General features: G+C 47.9%; 1 protein-coding gene across 2 annotated transcripts in view; it reads right to left on the bottom strand.

The window, feature by feature from the left end:
* Nucleotides 1-2808: 2808 nt before the first annotated feature.
* ILKAP (ILK associated serine/threonine phosphatase) overlaps nt 2809-18792 on the bottom strand; it is a 29074-nt gene continuing 13090 nt past the window's right edge. The window contains exons 5-12 of one of the 2 annotated variants that reach the window (XM_060015833.1): nt 17477-17603; nt 15981-16087; nt 15260-15353; nt 14893-14980; nt 13401-13522; nt 6508-6627; nt 3342-3423; nt 2809-3083 (exon numbers count right to left, since the gene is read on the bottom strand). In XM_060015833.1, coding sequence (XP_059871816.1) covers nt 2943-3083; nt 3342-3423; nt 6508-6627; nt 13401-13522; nt 14893-14980; nt 15260-15353; nt 15981-16087; nt 17477-17603 — 881 coding nt within the window. In that variant the 3' untranslated portion in view covers nt 2809-2942. The remainder of the gene's footprint in view (nt 3084-3341; nt 3424-6507; nt 6628-13400; nt 13523-14892; nt 14981-15259; nt 15354-15980; nt 16088-17476; nt 17604-18792) is intronic. The other variant, XM_060015834.1, reaches the window with a different exon arrangement.

The raw sequence follows: 18792 nt of genomic DNA, 5'->3' as shown, positions 1-18792 counted from the left end.
CCTGGGCCCCTCCTGGCCCCAGTGGCCCCGGCAGCCTCAGCTTCGTTGCTGTGGCCCAGCCCCACCTTTTCCATCTTTCTTAGTGTTCTCATGGGCTGCCTGCTGGGAGTGCCAGGACGGAGGGCAGAGGCCGCCCAGCCTGCCTGGTTCCCACCTGCCCCTCTCCCAGCCCTGCCTTTAGCCTGCAGGGGCCACAGGGCCCAAGCCTCTCCTTGTGGCCCCGGGGCATAGCAGCCTCAGGCACCAGAGAGACACTGGATGGGGGCTGATAGGGGACAGTGACAGTCTGGAGCTGTTTTCACTTGTGACACGTGCAAGGTCACTTGCACGCTCACCCAGCCTTTCCACATAGGAGCTGCACCCTCCTCCTCCGTCACAGACCCTCTTGTGGATGAGGGCCCCTTGCCCACCCCCTTGCGGCCCTGGCTCACTGCTGGGATCCACCCACCAGATGAAAGAGCTAGAACAACCTTGCAGGTCAGGGGCGGCCAGGCCCTGCCTGCCCCTCTGCACGGATGAAGCGGACGCTTCCCACAAGCTGACAGGCTCTCGGTGCCCAACCGCAGCCTAGCCTCGCTGGGTCTATCCAGCTCTGGGGCTCTTGAAAGAATCTTCCCCACGGGGGTGGGAATATGGCCCCAAGCTCAGATGGGTGTCCTGAGAAGACCAGGTCCCAAGTCCTTCTGTGCTGCTGCAGCAGTGATGGGATGCGGGTAGCAGTGGTGATGGGGGTCTGGGAGTTGCTGCAACTTCTTTCAAGGTGCAGGGCCCCCGCTGCCTGCTGAGGAAGTTACCCAACCCCTGTACCTACACACAGAACAGGCTACAGGAACGGGGTACCATAAGATGTCCTGGGGGCCAAGCTGGTCTGGTAAGCCATTGCCCCCTTCTCAGGCCTGGGAGAGAAGTGGGCAATGGCTGCAGTCACCTCTCACCGTAACCTTCTAGCTGGCCTTGGGATGAGCAGGTGACTGTGGCCAGGCCTAGCTGATGCCCCGGAGCCCTAAGCTTCCAGCGCCACAGTCAGGCTCAGACATTTCCCTCCCAGCCAGGGGACCCCAGGCGCAATGCACACAAACCACCAGTCTGTGCCCTTTGGCAGCCCTGGCACAGTTCTCAGTAGGACTCGTACCCGCCCTACCAGGAAGTACCAGCTGGCCGGGTCCTGCCTGCCCACGCTCTCTGATAAGGGATGGTGTGACCACGCCCTTTTCTGGATTTCACTTTGTATCCAGATATTTTAGAGAAGCTATCTTTTACCCTTGAAAAACCCACAGATCTCTTTCATTTTCTCAATATGAGTGTGTCACACAGCAATTTATTGAAGTATTTATTGTATAATATTGTCAGGTGGAATATATATATATATATATATATACACACACATATATATATAAACTGACTTTTGAGAATTATTTTATGTGATTATACAAAATTACAGAAACAAAGGGCTGACCTTAAAATATAGAGTCTTAGTCATTTAGGCCAGGCTCACCAAGGACGGAGGAGTGAGCTCTGGGAGGGGAGGCGGAAGGATGTTTCCAGCCCATGGGGGCCCTCAGACCTATGGAGAAGGTGGCAGGGACAGCCCGTCCAGGGAAGACCAGCGCCAAGCCTCTCCCAGCTCTAGGACACTAGCGGTCTGGGGAAGAGGGATACATGGTCAAAGACTGGTGCCTTGTTTGCTGTAAGAAAATGTTTATTGAATAAATTGTCCCACTTCCCAATTCTGAGACGCTGAGGTTCTTTCCTTCCGCGACGCCACACCGCGTCATCCCAGTCCTCAGCAGGAGTGAAACCTGGCTCTTAACACTCTGGGGAAGGGTGTGCTGGAAACGCTCCTGAGGTACTTGTAGGGAGGCCGGTCCCACTGACAGAACTGACGAGGTGATAAGGCCATGTGTGCAAGCTGGGCAGGGCCAGCAAACATGACAAAACAGCTTCAAAAGCAAATTTTCAGAATCTTACATCATCCTGAGGCAGCATTTACACAGACCTAAAAGCTGCTTTACTAAGTAATTACAGCAATACCAATGGCCTGCTTTACATATAAATAAGGGCTTGAAAAGAATTTTAAAGTTTGTTTTTCTGAGTAGGCTCATCATGCATTTGTAACATCTCTGACAGAAGTGTGATCATGACCATCAGCCCCAGCCCAGCACAGAACCAACTGAATGCACGTTCCTAAGACTAAGACGGGAGGCTGGACCCGGCCACAGGGAACAGCAGCTTGACTGCTCAAACCTGGAAAAGTGCGCACTTTGCACCCAGGGGACCCAGACGGGAGACCCAGTAAACCCAGCCCTTCTTAGAGTCCCTCAGCCAGACTGCATCTGTCATCACAGAACTGGAAATAAGCAGAATCCCGTGGTGTTTCTGGAGGGCCCGTTGGGGGCACGCTGCTCCACAGAGTGACCACCTCACCTTGTTCCCCTGGCTGAGCCTGGGATCATGCCGCATAACGTTTTGTAACCTTATTTTTGTATAGAAAGCTGAAAGCAGCCAGAGTGCTCCAGCAGCCCTGGGCTCTAGTCGTGGCCTGTCCAATGCAGTCATTACCTCGATTTCCTCACTGTAAAATGCCACTTCCCCAGGCAGTTATCAGGAGGGTGAAACAGCACAGGAAAGGTGCGCGTAAACCACAGAGCACTGCACAACGAGCAGCTTACTAAGGACGGGCCGTTACCACTGGCCAACCCAAGATGCCTATAAGGGTTTTAACGAGGAGAGACCCAAAGCATGTTCGAAAGCAAACACAACCTCTGAAAGGTCAAGAGTTGCTCAAAATGTAATAAGATAACTCCAAAGTCTAGAAAAAAAAAAACAAAACCTTTATTTACAACCATGGGAATCCCACAGGAGTACACGAAACACATAATGTGCACAACACACAAAATGAACATTGGAAGTCAACACCACGCCGCGCCCCGGCCCGCAGCACCTCAGTGCCCTATCCGCACCACCATCACGGTGACGTTGTCCGCCGAGCCCCGCTGCACCGCCTTGTTGGCCAGCCTGTTGCAGGCGGCTTCGTAGCGGGCGTCCACGGCGGGCTTCCCTTCTCGGCTCTGGATCTTCTCATCCTACCGGGCAGGAAAGGGGCACTGGTGAGTGGGAACCCTGCACCCCATCACTCTCCTGAGACACCACTGCCACAAGGAAGAACTGCTCCCCAGTCCCCATCAGGGCGGGCAGGACAAACTGACCGGTGAATCCCCAGGCTGGAGTTCCCACTCCCAACTACAGGGAACATGGGGGAGGAAGGGGGCTTCGGGACTTCTCCTCTAAAGCCCAAGTGCAGCTAGGACGACTGGCACCCTCTCCCTTGTGAGACTTCTTACCTCAAGGCAGGACAAGATGAAGTTCACGGCTTCTTCTGGGTTAAAGACCTTGAAGAGGCCATCACAGGCCAGCAAAATAAACCTACAACACAGAGAAAAAATATAAATGGGTTTTAGCAGCAAACTTTATTAAATGGCCTGGCAGTGGAGGTAAAAATATTTGTCCAACTACTCAAAGGCTAAACATTTTTTAAAACCAATTTAACTTCTATGAGACAAAGGTTAAAACTACTTAAAAATATTTGTAGGTGAAATGTTATACATCAAAACTGGGACTACTCTCTGTTCACCAAAAATTATGGATTAACCTAAACCCACTTCTTAGACAAACTCTAGGAAAATCACCGAATAAACTCCATCAGGTGTTATGATAAATACATGCTAAATTTCTATCACCACACGCCTCGAGCCATTTCCCAAACATACTGCGTGGGCCAAAAGGTTCGTTCAGTTTTTTTCTGTAAGATGGCTCTAGTAGCTCTCAGTTGTCTTTAACTTCATTCGAAACAATTTTGTTAGATTGTATGTGACAGCTGTCATATCAGCGTACATTTAAAAAAAAGACTTATTGGGCTTCCCTGGTGGCGCAGTGGTTGAGAGTCCGCCTGCCGATGCAGGGGACACGGGTTCGTGCCCCGGTCCGGGAAGATCCCACGTGCCCCGGAGCGGCTGGGCCCGTGAGCCATGGCCACTAAGCCCGCGCGTCCGGAGCCTGTGCTCCGCAACGGGAGAGGCCACAACAGTGAGAGGCCCGCGTACCGCAAAAAAAAAAAAAAAAAAAAGACTTATCAAAATTGGTGAATTTTTGTGTAGCCGTTTTAATATTGAAGATGGGAGAAAAAAAGCAACATTTTCGGCATATTATGATTATTTCAAGAAAGGTAAAAACGCAACTGAAATGCAAAAAAAGATTTGTGCAGTGTATGTGCTGTGACTGATCGAATGTGTCAAGAGTGGTCTGTGAAGTTTTGTGCTGGAGATTTCTCACTGGACGCCACTCCATGGTCAGGTGGACCAGTTGAAGTAGACAGTGATCAAATCGAGACATTAATTGAGAACAGTCACCGTTATACCACGCTGGTGACAGCCGACACACTCGAAATATCCAAATCAAACGCTGAAAATCACCTGCACCAGCTTGGTTATGTTCATCGCTTTGATGTTTCGGTTCCACGTAAGTTAAGCGAAAAAAACTTTCTTGACCACATTTCCGCATGTGATTCTCTACTGAAATGTAATGAAAATGTTCCGTTTTTAAAACAAATCATGATGGGCAATGAAAAGTGACAATAATGTGGAACGGAAGAGATCGTGGGGCAAGCTAAATGAACCACCACCAACCACACCAAAGGCCGGTCTTCATCCAAAGAAGGTGATGTTGTGTATATGGTGGGATTGGAAGGGAGTCCTCTATTATGAGCTCCTTCTGGAAAACCAAACGATTAATTCCAACAAGTACTGCTCCCAATTACACCAACTGAAAGCAGCACTCGACGAAAAGTGTCCAGAATTAGTCAAGAGAAAACGCATCATCTTCTAGCAGGATAACGCAAAACTGCATGTTTCTTTGATGACCAGGCACAAACTGTTACAGCTTGGCTGGGAAGTTTGATTCATCCACCATATTCACCAGACATTGCACCTTCGGATTTCCATTTATTTCAGTCTTTACAAAATTCTCTCAATGGAAAACAATGTCGATTCCCTGGAGGACTGTAAAAGGCCCCTGGAACAATTCTTTGCTCAAAAAGATAAAAAGTTTGGGGAAGATGGGATTGTGAAGTTGGCTGAAAAATGGCAGAAGGTAGTGGAACAAAAGGGTGAATACGTTCTTCAATAAAGTTCTTGGTGAAAATGAAAAATGTGTCTTTTATTTTTACTTAAAAAACCAAAGGCACTTTTTGGCCAACCCAATAAAACTGACAGTTTGTGGACTTAAGGAATGTTCTCAAGCACTCACTCCCCACGTGAAGGGAGAACCACCTTCCACTTTCACCATCTGAGAACAGGACTACCTCCCTTTCAAAGCCCCCTCTAGACTTCCCAAGGAAAGTCTTTCTGAACAATGATGGATGAGACGAGACAGTTCTGGTTCTCCTAGGACAGTTTCCCCACAGATCTAACACCCTTTTCTCCTCATTTTAATACCCAGGTCCTGGTTTTACTCTTTTGACTGGGCATTCATTCAACACGTATCTACCAGGACACAGGTCCAAGCAGGTGCCGGCCCCTTCCACTGACGTGACAGACCCTAAGCAACTGGCCATACAAACACACAACCATGATCCAAAGCAGAGGGAGCTCGAGCAGTACATACGACAGGGGGCCTGGTCTAATGTGGGGACAGACGAGACTCCCCTGAGGCATCATCTAGAAAACCAGGGGAGCTGGTGGAACCGTGTCCCAAGACGCTCACTCAGCAGGCGGGGGGCCGGGGTAAGGCTCCTCCCTCGCAGCACTGGCCTCCCCGGTCTCCTTCCACTGCTGCCTTAGTTCACCTCCCCCATCCCCACCCGCAGCGAGGGCCAATGCATCAGTTCCTAACTGGCCGCTGGGCTCCGTCCTACTCCAGCCTCTAACACTGACTTGCTGAGAGCTTCTGGCACTAGGCATGGTGCCTCACCTTCAAGCAGCTCAGAATTAGGGGCTGGACAATTAAACAAGGGGTCTCTTTCTCAACCTAACTTGACTCTGCTTAAAAACCTCCCAGGATTCTCCACCAATTATGAGCTAAAATTCAAGCTCCTCAGCAAAGAATCCAGGGCCTTTACAATCTGTCCCCAGGTACCCTGCCATCACTTTCCTGACTCCCTATTATGGCATCTGCCTGGCCACATCTTCATCCTGTCCCTGTGTCCGCTCTGCCAAAAAGCCCTTCTCTTTTCTCCAGCAAGGATGCCTCTCTCCCCCCACAGCCAAAGTCTCCCAGAGCACCCCACACTCTTAAGACACACTAGACTGGAACCGCCCATTCACAAGTGCTCCCCCCGGCAGACTGTGGACCCCACGAGAGCAGAAACGGTATTTTATTTATCCCTGCACCTCTAGGGCCTAGCACAGTGCCCGAGACATGGCTGCCCACCCCAGGTTCACTACACAAACTGGAAGAAATCAGAAGAGAAACAAAACCATGTGCGTGCACACCTGTGCCTCTGGGAGGTTTTACCTGTCGTTGGGGGTCAGCTGGCAGCGTCTGATATCTGGCACAGAGGTGACCCCACAGCGCTTGTACTGCCCATCCCCAATGGAGCGGGACACCTCCAGCACACCCAGGACACGCCCGTCCCTAAAATGAGGGGAAAAGCAAATTCAGATTCCATCTGACAGTCACGGGTCACAGTACTCAGAATCCGATCTTAAAAGCAGAAAAATGGGATAGAGTAAAAGATGTAACCTGTGGAATCCGCATCTCTTAGCCTCTAATACATAGCAGCGTCTGAGCATTTCTGTGCTGAGTCTTCTTTGTTCTAGGTCGTTCACACTCCTGCTGCCCCTGGCTCCTCAGCCCAACAGCACACTGATGGGGACAGCGCCCCCTCTAGCTGGCATACGGCAGCCCTGGGCCTAATCCATTGATTTGCCCACAGTCCATGGTCAAACTTGATTGGATGGGGACCTGGCTTTGTTTTTATCGTAAAGCTTCTCACGTGATTCAACCATGTCACCAGAGTTAAGAATAGCTGGAACAGAGGGATATTTTGCATTTCACTCTAATCAGATTCGGAAAATACCTGAAAATGACTATTCCCAGATTTGGAAGCGAGTTTTCTTCACACTGGGTATGAATAAGATTTAATATGACTTAAATACAAATGGCAGTGTTCTGCACAGCATTATACTTCCACCCATTCTATTTTTAGATGAGGGATAGGGAGATGGGAAGGTGACCTATAAAAAGACTCCACATTGTAAGACAGAGTTCTGTCAGCAGGAGAAACAGTCCCTAGCCTGACACTCCCAAGGACAATCCGGGCGGTGTACTTGCTGTGTGACCTCGGGCAGCTGCAACCTCCCAAGCATCTAGACCCTCATGTGTAAAACCAGAACCCACGCTCGACAAGGCGCGTCAGAGCACTCAGCAAACAGCAGCTGTGCGTGCGTGGAGGTGTACTGTCACCACGGGGCTCCCAAACGACAGAACAAGCTCTGGAGATGCTGTGTGATGGACACACATGGCCAGAAGCTGCTCGCCTGGGTCTGGGCTGCCGTCTCATAGAGTCAGAGCTCAGCCTGGCCCCTGGCCCTTCACTGTGCCCACAAAGTCGCCCTCACCCTCGCCCTCACCCAGTGGTCACAGCTGAATCACCAGCAACGAAGACTTCTGCTGGTGTCTGTGAAGAGCTGAGCAGTCTTCTCAAGTGCAAACAGTAACCGCGCAGCAAGAGGGGCCGAAGTGCACAGGGGCCGAGCTGAAGAGTGAAGTGGGGCGGGGGGCGGGATCCCTCAGCCTCAAGAGCGCCTTTGAGGAAGCAGCTCAAAGCACGAGCACCGTGAGAAGCCAACAAAGCGCTCCTTCAGGATCGAGGAACTGGGTGCCTGGCGCGCACCCAACCCCACCCCCAAGTCACAGACCCAGCTTGTTTCGGTGAGATTGTGTGCAGTGGCAGGCCCCAAAGCCCCAGTTACTACCAGCACAACTCAGTACACAAAACGTGGAACAATTCTTGAGTCTAATGAAGAAAAATGTGTGTGCCACAGCACAGAAGCTGCCATTTCCATTCCTGTTTACTCAGCAAAGTTCTACACAGAGTGGAAACCTTACGCTCACTCACCTACTGGAGTGACAGGAGAAAGCAACAACGGACAGAATCGCAGACCCAGGAAAAGCCACTTACACTTCAGAAACGGACACCGCAAGCTGGCTGTCGCTCTGCCTGCACTCAGTGTCACGGGCTATCTAAGACGTGTGTGTGCAAACGCCAGTCAGCTCCAGAGGCCAGTGCCAACTCTAAGGCTGTGCATCACAAGAGCACGAAGCCACACCACCTGCCTTCATGGTCAGTGACAACTGGAACAGGACCACACCCGACGAGGCCTGTCCGGAACCAGCCACGTGGATGTGTGGGCTCGCACTTCCCGGCGCGCTCCAATCCCCCTCAGCACAGCTCCTCCACACGCACCCGATACGATACGCGGCCAGCTTCCTAAACGCACAATAGGAAGCTGCGTGCTCTGCAGCGGGTTCTCCCTCAACAAACGGCTGAAAACCCACTCTCCTCCCGCTACCCTCCAAGTTCTCCCCCAAGACCACCATGCTGAGGAGGGAGTGGGCTTTGAGGTCCACACTCACGACCCACGTGCCTTCCCTCGGTACCAATCGTCCACAGGCCTGGCCTCCCACCCTCAAGCGACTTTTGCTCCACATTGCTTTGTCCCTCATCTCCTTCCCATCTGCCCAGCCGTCAGAGAACTGCTGTTCTATTGGTGGGAAAGTCGTTCAACAGAGTCCCCTGATCGTAGCTCTTTTTGCTGCCATTTTCTGTTCCAGTTCTCCCTTCGCAATCGGAGAGGGAGGCACTGGGACAGCCAATCTGGCTGTGAGGACAAGCCAGACCCTGCTTGGACTTCAGCAACTCTGGCAGGTGAGCAAATGCAGGGACTTGGTGGTCTTGCCAGGCTCGGAAAGCTGAGGCTGGGAGGTGGACGCTCCATCCTCTTCTGACCATCCCAGGATTGCAGATGCCAAGATCCGGTGTATTAATACGATGCGTGCTACAGAGAAGACTGCAGGTATGATTCCAGAAGTGTTTCTTTTTGCCATCAGAGACCTGTACCAGCACAAGTACTGCAAATCTGACACTAAATGCTACATGTGCAAGCTTCCCTTCAGCTGTTCAGTTGCCTTCCTTGTAAAATAAACACAAAACTGTTTTCACCTTCTCCGAGGAAGTCACCTGAAGGAGTGTAACGCACTGCTGCATACAGTATACTACCTTCAGTGTAAGCAAGTAGGAAAATAAAAATACATACGTGGATTTGCTTATTTTTGTAAAAAGAAACACTGAAAAGAATCAGGAAATAAGGGTGAAGGGAAGAGAGACAAAAGCATGTCTAACTGTGCCTTTTATTTAACTTAATTAACCACGTAAATGTGGGGGGGGGTTTCATTTTTAAAATTGTGGTAAAAATACATGTAACATAAAATTTACCATCTTAACTACTTTTTTTTAAAAAAATAAATTTATTTATTTATTTTTGGCTGTGTTGGGTCTTCGTTTCTGTGCGAGGGCTTTCTCTAGTTGCGGTGAGCGTGGGCCTCTCACTATTGCAGCCTCTCTTGTTGTGGAGCACAGGCTCCAGACGCGCAGGCTCAGCGGCCATGGCTCACGGGCCCAGCCGCTCCGCGGCATGTGGGATCTCCCCAGACCGGGGCACGAACCCGCGTCCCCTGCATCGGCAGGCGGGCTCCCAACTGCTGCGCCCCCAGGGACGCCCTTAACTACTTTTACACGTACAGTTGAGTGGCGTTAAGTGCATTCACGTTGTTGTGCAACCATCACCACAATCCATCTCCAGAAACCTTCCCATCTTCCCAAACTGAACTCTGCGGCCATTAAGCACCAACTCCCCCTCCCCCTCCCCCGACAACTCCCACCCTACTTTCTGTCCCGGTGATGATTCTGACCACTCAGGGACCTCATGTAAGTGAAACCATACAGCAGTCACTCTTCTGTGACTAGCTTATTCTAACACTTAGCAAAATGTCCTCAAGGTTCATCCATGCGACAGGATTTCCTTCCTTGTTAAGGCTGAATAGTATTTCCATTGTATGGAGAAACCTTATTTTGTTCACGACTTCATCTATGGATGGACACTTGGGTTGCTTCCACCTTTTGGTTCTTGTGAAAAATGCTGCTATGAACATGGGTGCATGCCTATCTCTTCTAATCCACTGCTTTGAATTTTGGGGGGTATATACCCAGGAGTGGAATTGCTAGATCATATGGTAGATCTATTTATTTTTTATTTTTAAATTTATTTTTCATTGAAGTACACTTGATTTACAATGTTGTGTGATAGATCTATTTTTAATTTGTGAGGAACTGCCAAACTAGTTTCCACAGCAGATGCACCATTTTACATTCCCACCAGCAGGAAAAGCCCTGAAGTTGAAAGCAAAATGAAACTAATGATCATAATAACCAGAGTGTAACAAAACCGCAGTGAAAATAATTATCCCATGTTTACACACAGTACTCCGTACATCCTCAGTGAAGCACAGACTAAGGATAAGAGAACCACAGGAACTCAAATTCATTAATAGTGATACTGTTGATACTATGATTTCCAAGCTATTTTGGCAAATAAATATACTAATGTTGTCAGGAACCAAGATTTTCAGCATAAAAGAAGACACTACAAGTACTGAATCAAAGAATTTAAGAGAAAGCCCTATAAGTGTCCAATATGAATGAGAAATAGCAATCTAAGCTCACAGCTTAAAGAGAGAGAGAGAGAGAGAGAGAGAGAGAGAAAGAGAGAGAGAGAGAGAGTGTGTGTGTGTGTGTGTGTGTTTCCTGGCTCTGTCCTAGAACAGACGCAGAATTGATGACGCTGCAGTTGAAACAAGCATCCCCAGCATATGGAGCTCAGCTTTAAGACAAAGGCAGAAGTGTCTGAAGCAAGCCGAAGCTCCCGCCCACTGGCCACAGATGAGGTCATGTGAGCAGCAAGAGCACCCTGCCTCTACAGCTAGAATCAGCGCCTCCAATACATAAAGCCACCTGCAGTGACTCATGGAGCAAGGAAAAGGGGATGGAGAGAAGCAGAGAAGGGAAAGAAAACACTAGTTTCCACAACTGTGGGTGGCTCTCACTCTGCAAATGGTGATTAAAGAATTCAACATTTACCCTGCTTTCAGGGAGAAACTATGGTTCTTCCCCTATTGATGAAGGAAAGCCTTTCTTTATAGGATGCCTGTCAATACACGTAGAAGGAAGCACAGAAGTAGATGATCATCTTTGCCATCCCTGTGAATTAAATGATTCATGCAAGGCTCACTAAGGGATGCTAAAACCGTCAGCTGAAAAGCTGGTGGGCCACAATGTTCACAAGGTGCTCAAGTGTATCTCCCCGGATCATGGGCTGATAACACGGAAACACGTCCTTTCACTCTGGAGCCATCTGTTGTCACCACATGGTAGCCATGGTAGCCAGCATGGAATCAGTATCACACCAGTGACCTTACATGGCTACTGAAGTGAGGGACTATCAAAAGTACATAGCATCCCCCGTCAAATATTTTTGCTGAAAATGTCTTATCTGAATTTAAAGAAGCCTTTAGACCTAACTTCTAGTTCACAAGAAATACACACAAGCGACTTAAACAATACTATGAAAAAACAGCACTGGTGACCCTATACAAGTGCTGACTAGTGATGATCCAAGCCTAGTACAAGTGGAGATGATTCTACATGGAAAGATGTGAGTCCAAGGTAGATGCGAACACTGACCAGACCCTGGTTTCAAACAGAGACACTGTGGGGACAACTGGGGAAATACGAGTACAGACGGGATATTAGATAACCTAACACAACCTAAGGAATTATTATTTTCTTAGGTGTTATGTCTGCAACTAACTTTTAAATAGTTCAGCCAAACACACACACAAACAGACAAAGCAAAATGGCAAAATGTTAACTACTGAATCTAGGTGGTAGGTATTGAAATGTTTACTCTTTTAAAATGTTTTCTGCATGTTTGAAAATTTTAATAATAAAAGGAGGAGGGGGTGGTGGAAAAGAAAAAGCATGCCACCCCTGGCCTCAGGCAGGAGATGGGCCACAGCCTGGCCCTGCTGCTCAGGAACAGAAAGCCCCTGCTGTCTCTGAGCCTCCCACCCCGTTTCTCTAAATTGAGGGGCTCACCCTAAGCCCACACTGTTCTTAGCAAGTAGGGACTGGGAAACAGGAAGTAAATGCAATGCAGCTAATCTTACTTTCAGCCATAGGACTGCCAATGTCAAAATCTTTTCAAGGAGTTCAGGCAAAAGCAGCATTTTAAAGTTATAATAAAGGGCAGAAAAGGTGATGCTGACACTAACACTGGGGTCACATTCTCGGGCATTAACTTCCACAGCAGTCATGGGGGAGAAGTCAGGCACAGAGCACTGGCCAAGGTCTGAACCCAGCCTGCAGTTCTGTCGACACTCATGTAGCAGCCACAACCAAGACCCAAATCACCTTTGACTAACCCAGGAGTTTTTTTAACCAACCCTAAGAATTCTAACTGCTCTCCAGAGACCTCCCTGCACCCCTGGCTAGAAACAGCCTGAAGCAATAATAAAAACTGCCCCAAATAAACAACAAGAGAAACTACACATCCAAGGACAAATAACTGCACTCTTACACTGATATATTACTTCTCCCTTATCTCCAACAGGAGACAAAATCCTCATGGGGTCAAACTGTAAGATGAACCAGAAAACACCTCTGATCAAATTCATAGTGCAATGTCCTTGAAGTATAATTCTCCTAAAGTGCAGAAAAGACTTAAGCCCTCCTTTAACTACCTGAGAGATGGCAGATGATAAACTAGAGCCGGCACACACCCTTCAAAGGTGTAAAGGGAGATGAACTGGAATTGCCACGGACGCAGCCAGGTAAGAGCGGCCCTCTGGGCTAGATAAGTTGTTCTCCAGGAAGACCAGAGGTGATCAGCACACACTACTGTCTTACATTTACTGTCTTAACCACTTTAGATTTTCTCTCTGGAGAATTTGCCGAAAACTGTAGCTTACCGGGTTGTGACAAATGACAGCTTTTATGAGAGTTACCAGGACCAGAGACAATGCTGCAAACGGTGAACTTGAATTTGAGACAGGTCTCCTGTTGCAAGCGTAGGGAAGCATGTTTCTTGCATACATTTTTTGCTCCCACTTGGACACAGGTGAAATCCTACAACACTCGTTCACCTACTTCGACTTCACCAGGTTAGACCTCATACAGAGTCTCATTACGCTGAAGACTACATGACACAGAACGTTGCACCCTCAGAGGTCTCAAGGCTGCTTTTACGTAAGTGAACCCTCCTTCCCGAGTTCCCGTCACTCCCGGTTACCTGACATTCCCTCCAGCCTTCTGTATTCTCATTCGTTCCTCATACTGGGTTGGATTATGCTCCTTGCTGAGGCTTAAGGCTGCATGTTTTTGACTCTCCTCATTGTAACGACACAGGATTGCCTGGGAAGATGGAGAGTACACTGGCTGTGAAATTTAATGGGCCCAGCACCTAAAGTTGCAGCTGAAGAGAAAGGCTAACAATGGAGTTTCAGATTCAGCCTCCTGCTGACAAACTTGAAGTCAGTGGATCCAGCATCAAAAGTACAAGCAGCAAAGTGGTGTCACAAAAAAAATTCAGGGAGAGAAGCCCCGGGCTTGGGTCTCAACTCTGGTGCAAACTCTGCTGGATGACCACAGCTCACTGCTCACCCTCACTAGGCCATCATCTTCTCATCTGTGACGTGAAAGGGAGGACCTAACAGGTACCAAGGCCCCTTTAGGCGTTACCATTCCAAGAGTTTACAATGGCAAAGACGAGGGCAGTTTGGTGGACTGACCAAGTACCTCTCCGTGGGTTCCCGCCACCATGTTTACTGTGTGGTAACTTCCGGACAAACCTCTTATTCTACAGAGGAGGAAGCCTGAGGCCCAGGGGATAAGCATCGTGCCTAGAGTCAGAGAGCAAGGCCAGGACTCAAACTTGGGCCTGACTCCAAAGTCTCTCTTTTTTTGGCCAATTTTACTCATGTTGTTTTTTTAAGTCCTTTGATCTAAACACCTATGTACAAGAGACAGTCCACTAGACAGACCCACTAAAACATCACCAGAACATGAACTCCACTAGGGCAGGGCTGTCATCTGTGATGCTACAGCTCCTAGCGCTCCATATTTATAGATCACCCTAAAAGCAACAGGAGTGGGAGCAGCTATTTCCACGTCTGAAGGTGCTAGTAAGAGTGGGAAGGTCACTTTGTCCAGTGACTGCTGAACAAGCATGGAGAATGGCTGAAAAGCAAGCAGCAATGGAGGTGAACATCCGCTCCTGGCAGGGGAGGTGGGAGGGACTGCAGAGACCCTGCAGAGCACTGCCCTCCAGCTCTGTCATTCCCCACAACTGGGACTGGGAAACAGGATGTCACCAGTGGGAAATCATCGCGTTTCTCCCTCAGCCAGGTGTACTGGGCTCAACGGATATATGTCACATCATCTAGCACTTTCTAGCTACAGCTTTTGAGTTATTCATTCATTATGGCCTGAGGTCAGAGAAATGAAGATGAATATTTAAGGTACTTGCAGGCCAATTAAATTCCAACTCACAGCTCTGTATCTGACAGACAGGGTATAAGCCTTCTCAGAGAACAAACAGCCTCAAGCTTAGCTGCTGTTCCCTGACCCAGAACTTAAACCCTGCAGCAGAACCCCCTGCAGCAACCCCAATAGAAGATTCCAACCCAGCCATCATCACTGTAATCTTATTCAGCAAGTACTTCTACAGCTCTTCTCCCATGTGACATGCTGTTATCTAAATAGGTGCCTCCAGAGTCACATACCCGACTATCTCCGAGGTTGGCAATATAAAGAATGTTGTCTACAGCCAGAACACAGGTAGCAGTGGACCCATCTTTCCAGGCAGGCTTCCTGGGGGAAAACACATCAGAAATACAGTCACCACCAACATGCTAGCACTTTGAGGCTAATTTCCAGAGTTGAATGGGGAGTCTTATACTTTTTAAATGGATGGTTTGATACGTGCTTTTTTCTGTTCCAGATTTCGTTAAGTTGTGAGAGATTACTTGGTGCTAGGAACTTTGCAGACAGTGAGCATCAGCATTAAACTGCATTAGCAGGCCTGGAATGTGTTTAGGAAAACAACACGCGTGCTCCACTCATGTGTCTTCATGTGGTTATTACACTTACTGGCTTGAAGCTTGCTTCAGGAATTCTTCATCAGTATGCTTGAAAGTGTCCAAGAGGCATCTTTTCACGGTTTTCTCTACACTGATTACATCTCCTATTACAGAAGGAACAAAAGAAAACAAACTCTTAAGGAGGGAAGATTATCCTCCCGCCACGTCATTTTGTTTCTGTATTACGACCAAGAACAGCCTGTACTTCCTCACCTCTAAGTGCCACCTGCATTTGGTTTTAGTAGTCTCCCAAATACAAAGGCAAGACACTCACTTGTACCCAAAGACATTCCGCGAGAGGGGCCAATCACTCAGAGACACGAGAAGTTCCATACTAGGCACACCTGCACGGCCACTGCACCTGCTCAGCTCGGAGCCGCCTCCTCTCAGCCCTGCTCTTTTATTTTTTTTTATTTTTATTTTTTGCGGTACGCGGGCCTCTTACTGTTGTGGCCTCTCCCGTTGTGTAGCACAGGCTCCGGATGCGCAGGCTCAGCGGCCATGGCTCATGGGCCCAGCCGCTCCGCGGCATGTGGGATCTTCCCAGACCGGGGCATGAACCCATGTCCCCTGCATTGGCAGGCGGACTCTCAACCACTGCGCCACCAGGGAAGCCCATCCCTGCTCTTTTAGAGTCACCAAGGACTCTGCTAAAGCCAGTGACATGTCACTGATCAGCACAAACAGCCAACACCAAGATGAGCATGAACTGATTTAGCTCTCAGTCTCACCTTTAGGAAATTTCCTGATTAAGTTCTGATGCAAATTCTGTGCAGCAAATTTTGAGGCTCGAATTCCTCCATGTCCATCGAAAACAGCAAAATATGAAACCCGGGTACTGGAACAATGAACTGAGAGTCAGAGAGATTCTCACAGCAAAGACTACTCCTCTCCATAAAAGCTGTTAACTCTTAGACAGCGAACATTAACATTACCTGAGACAAACATTTAAGTAACTTCCGTGACATTTTTAAATTAAGAATTAAAAACTCACACTTGTTTTTAAAAATCAAGAACTATTAACCCTGATTTTTCACTAAACTAAAATTCAGAACTTTTTTCTATTTAAAGCAGATTTAGTTTCAAACACTAACACACAGATAAACAGTTACTGATCCAAGACGGTCAAAAATATCTGTAAGAGTTACAGCTGCTTCACTTTGCTGTATGGCAGAAACTAACACAATATTGTAAAGCAATTACACTCCAATAAAGACGTTAAAAAATTATTTTAAAAAATCTATGAGAGACAGAATAGGTAATTTCAGGATTCTTGCTCAAACTCCGGCCAATATAGAATTCTTAAAGCCTATCTTACTATAGTCTTATTCCTATTCCCCTTTCAAGTTTTGCCAAAAAACAGAATAAATGTCATTAAAAAACTGTTTCAAGAAGGACAGAACAAAAATGCCTATGAGAAATGACATTTATTCTGCAGAGCTGCTCTTTTTTCAAACATTTTTGAAATTCCTTTTCAATTTGGGACATCACAAGCCATGAAAAAATAAATTTCATGTGGTTGATAACTCAGAATCTTACGGCGTAGTATTTGCTAGTTATGGCTTAGTGTTCCTCAATTAAATCTATCCCGAAAATATCTACCCCCGTGGGGCTCTCCAGAAGCCCCTTTCCTGGGTTCAAAAGCAACTCCAAAGCATATTCCTGCTCTTGGTGAGCAATGGCTTTTCCTCCATGCCTTTTCCTTCATTTTAGTTTGTGCAACTGCAGGAAATCTTCTTGATGCCATTTCTGCTTTTTTGTTCTCTTCCTGGGCCCTCGCTATATGCACTAGCTCTCCCGGTCACCATTCACCTCTGTAACTAGCAGCTTCTACCTCTATCTTCTGGGTCAAAGAATAAGAATACTATCTGTCAGAATCTCTTCAGGTACTGGTGGAAAGCACACACCCCAAGACCCAAAATAGGGAGAGTCATTTCCCAATTAGCAGGGTTTCTCAAGTCCAGCAGGACAATTGTTGTAGGGCTAACCCGTGCACTACAGGATAACATCCTGGCCTCCACTCACCATATGCCAGTAGTACATCCCCCACTGTGACAACCAAAAATGTCCCTGGGGGGCAAAACCAACCCCAGCTGAGAACTACTGATGTTGAACCAAGCAGCTCAAGAAATATGTCTTTCTAATAAACACAAACTGGATACAGCCCAAAGTTCCCATCAGAACAGAGACTTTTATGCCATCAGGCTGCTAGAGCACAGACACTCACATGAGGGAGGAGGGGGGCCTACACTCCTCGGTGATGTCATTCAGGATGACATGGGCGTCCTGCATCTCCTCCCGCTCGCCCTTCCGCTCAGCTACATAGCCTTTCAAACCAAAGATCACCGAAGAGCCTAAGAAAAAGAGAACAAAAAGCCAATACAAAACTGTGCCCTTCTCTCCAGAAGCCCTAGTCCCAGAGCAAATGAGAGGGAACTATGGCTGTTCTACTCAGCAATGCCCTAGCGCTGCAAACAAATAAGCTATACCCCTCAAGGCATCTCCCGGACTGCAAGTCTGTTACAAGATTCAGACCACTGTTGGACAGGGCCGGTCTCTGCAAGGCTGAGCAGTGGAAAGGAGACAGCAGACGACAGCAAGTTAGTACAGAATGGCTTCTCTTGCGAGGGCATTAAGTCAAAGCACCAGAGCAAGGAATGTGCTGTCATCCCACAGAAGTGGGACTTGAACTGGGGCAAGGAATTCTGTGCAAATCTAGTCTGTCAATAATTTAATAAGGACAAAAAAATTTCTAGTTTAGAGGAATGCAAGCAAGTAGAGTTTATCCCTAATACCCTGTTGGATACACTGGAAATATATATTTCCATGCTTGAGGCTGGAAGAATTTGAACAAATGGTAAGATCAGCTGCTTTTACTTTAACTGAGGAAGGAAAGGAAAAAGGAGTTCACTGGAGGCGCAGAAATTTCTCTTTAATGGCTGGTTTAAGCTTTTTCTGACACCTAGATCCATAGAAGTGATAGAATGAGCGCTTTCTGAAGAGTGGCTGGTGGCAGGCACAGTGCTCTCCAGGCTCAAGGCAGTGACAAGCCAAGCTGAGCGCACGTCTTCACAGCAGAGGCGGAGCAGGTCCTCTCACACCTGCACTGCAGCCTACAGCCTCTGCCTTGAGACCACTTATGGCACAAGACAAAGTGGCCAGTGCGATAAGTGAAAATCCACAGTTTTTCTCTTTAGCTGATACTTTTCATTTCTTCCCCACTCACTGTGACATGTTACAAAGCTGACTACAAATTTCAATTGCTTTTTCCAGCCTCAGGCTGTCTCTTGGGACCTGTCTACTGAGCTATTCACAGAATTCCAAGTGCTAACCAACAGGCTGGGGACAAGGAACTGGGGGGCCAATAAGCTAAACACTCACTGCCGAAGGCTAAGTAAGAACTACCTGTGGTTTTTAACCCTTGAAGGACAAATGCAGGTTTCCTATCTGACCAAAGGTAACAGATGTACATGGAGAGCAAGGAGAGAGGAAGCAAAAGTAAACTTGGAAATCCGTTTGCAAATAAGAAACCCTATCCACTTC

The sequence above is a fragment of the Delphinus delphis genome, chromosome 7 (genome assembly GCF_949987515.2).
Source record: "Delphinus delphis chromosome 7, mDelDel1.2, whole genome shotgun sequence".
NCBI classification, from domain to species: Eukaryota; Metazoa; Chordata; class Mammalia; order Artiodactyla; family Delphinidae; genus Delphinus; species Delphinus delphis.
This window is presented reverse-complemented; position numbering and strand designations above follow the sequence as displayed.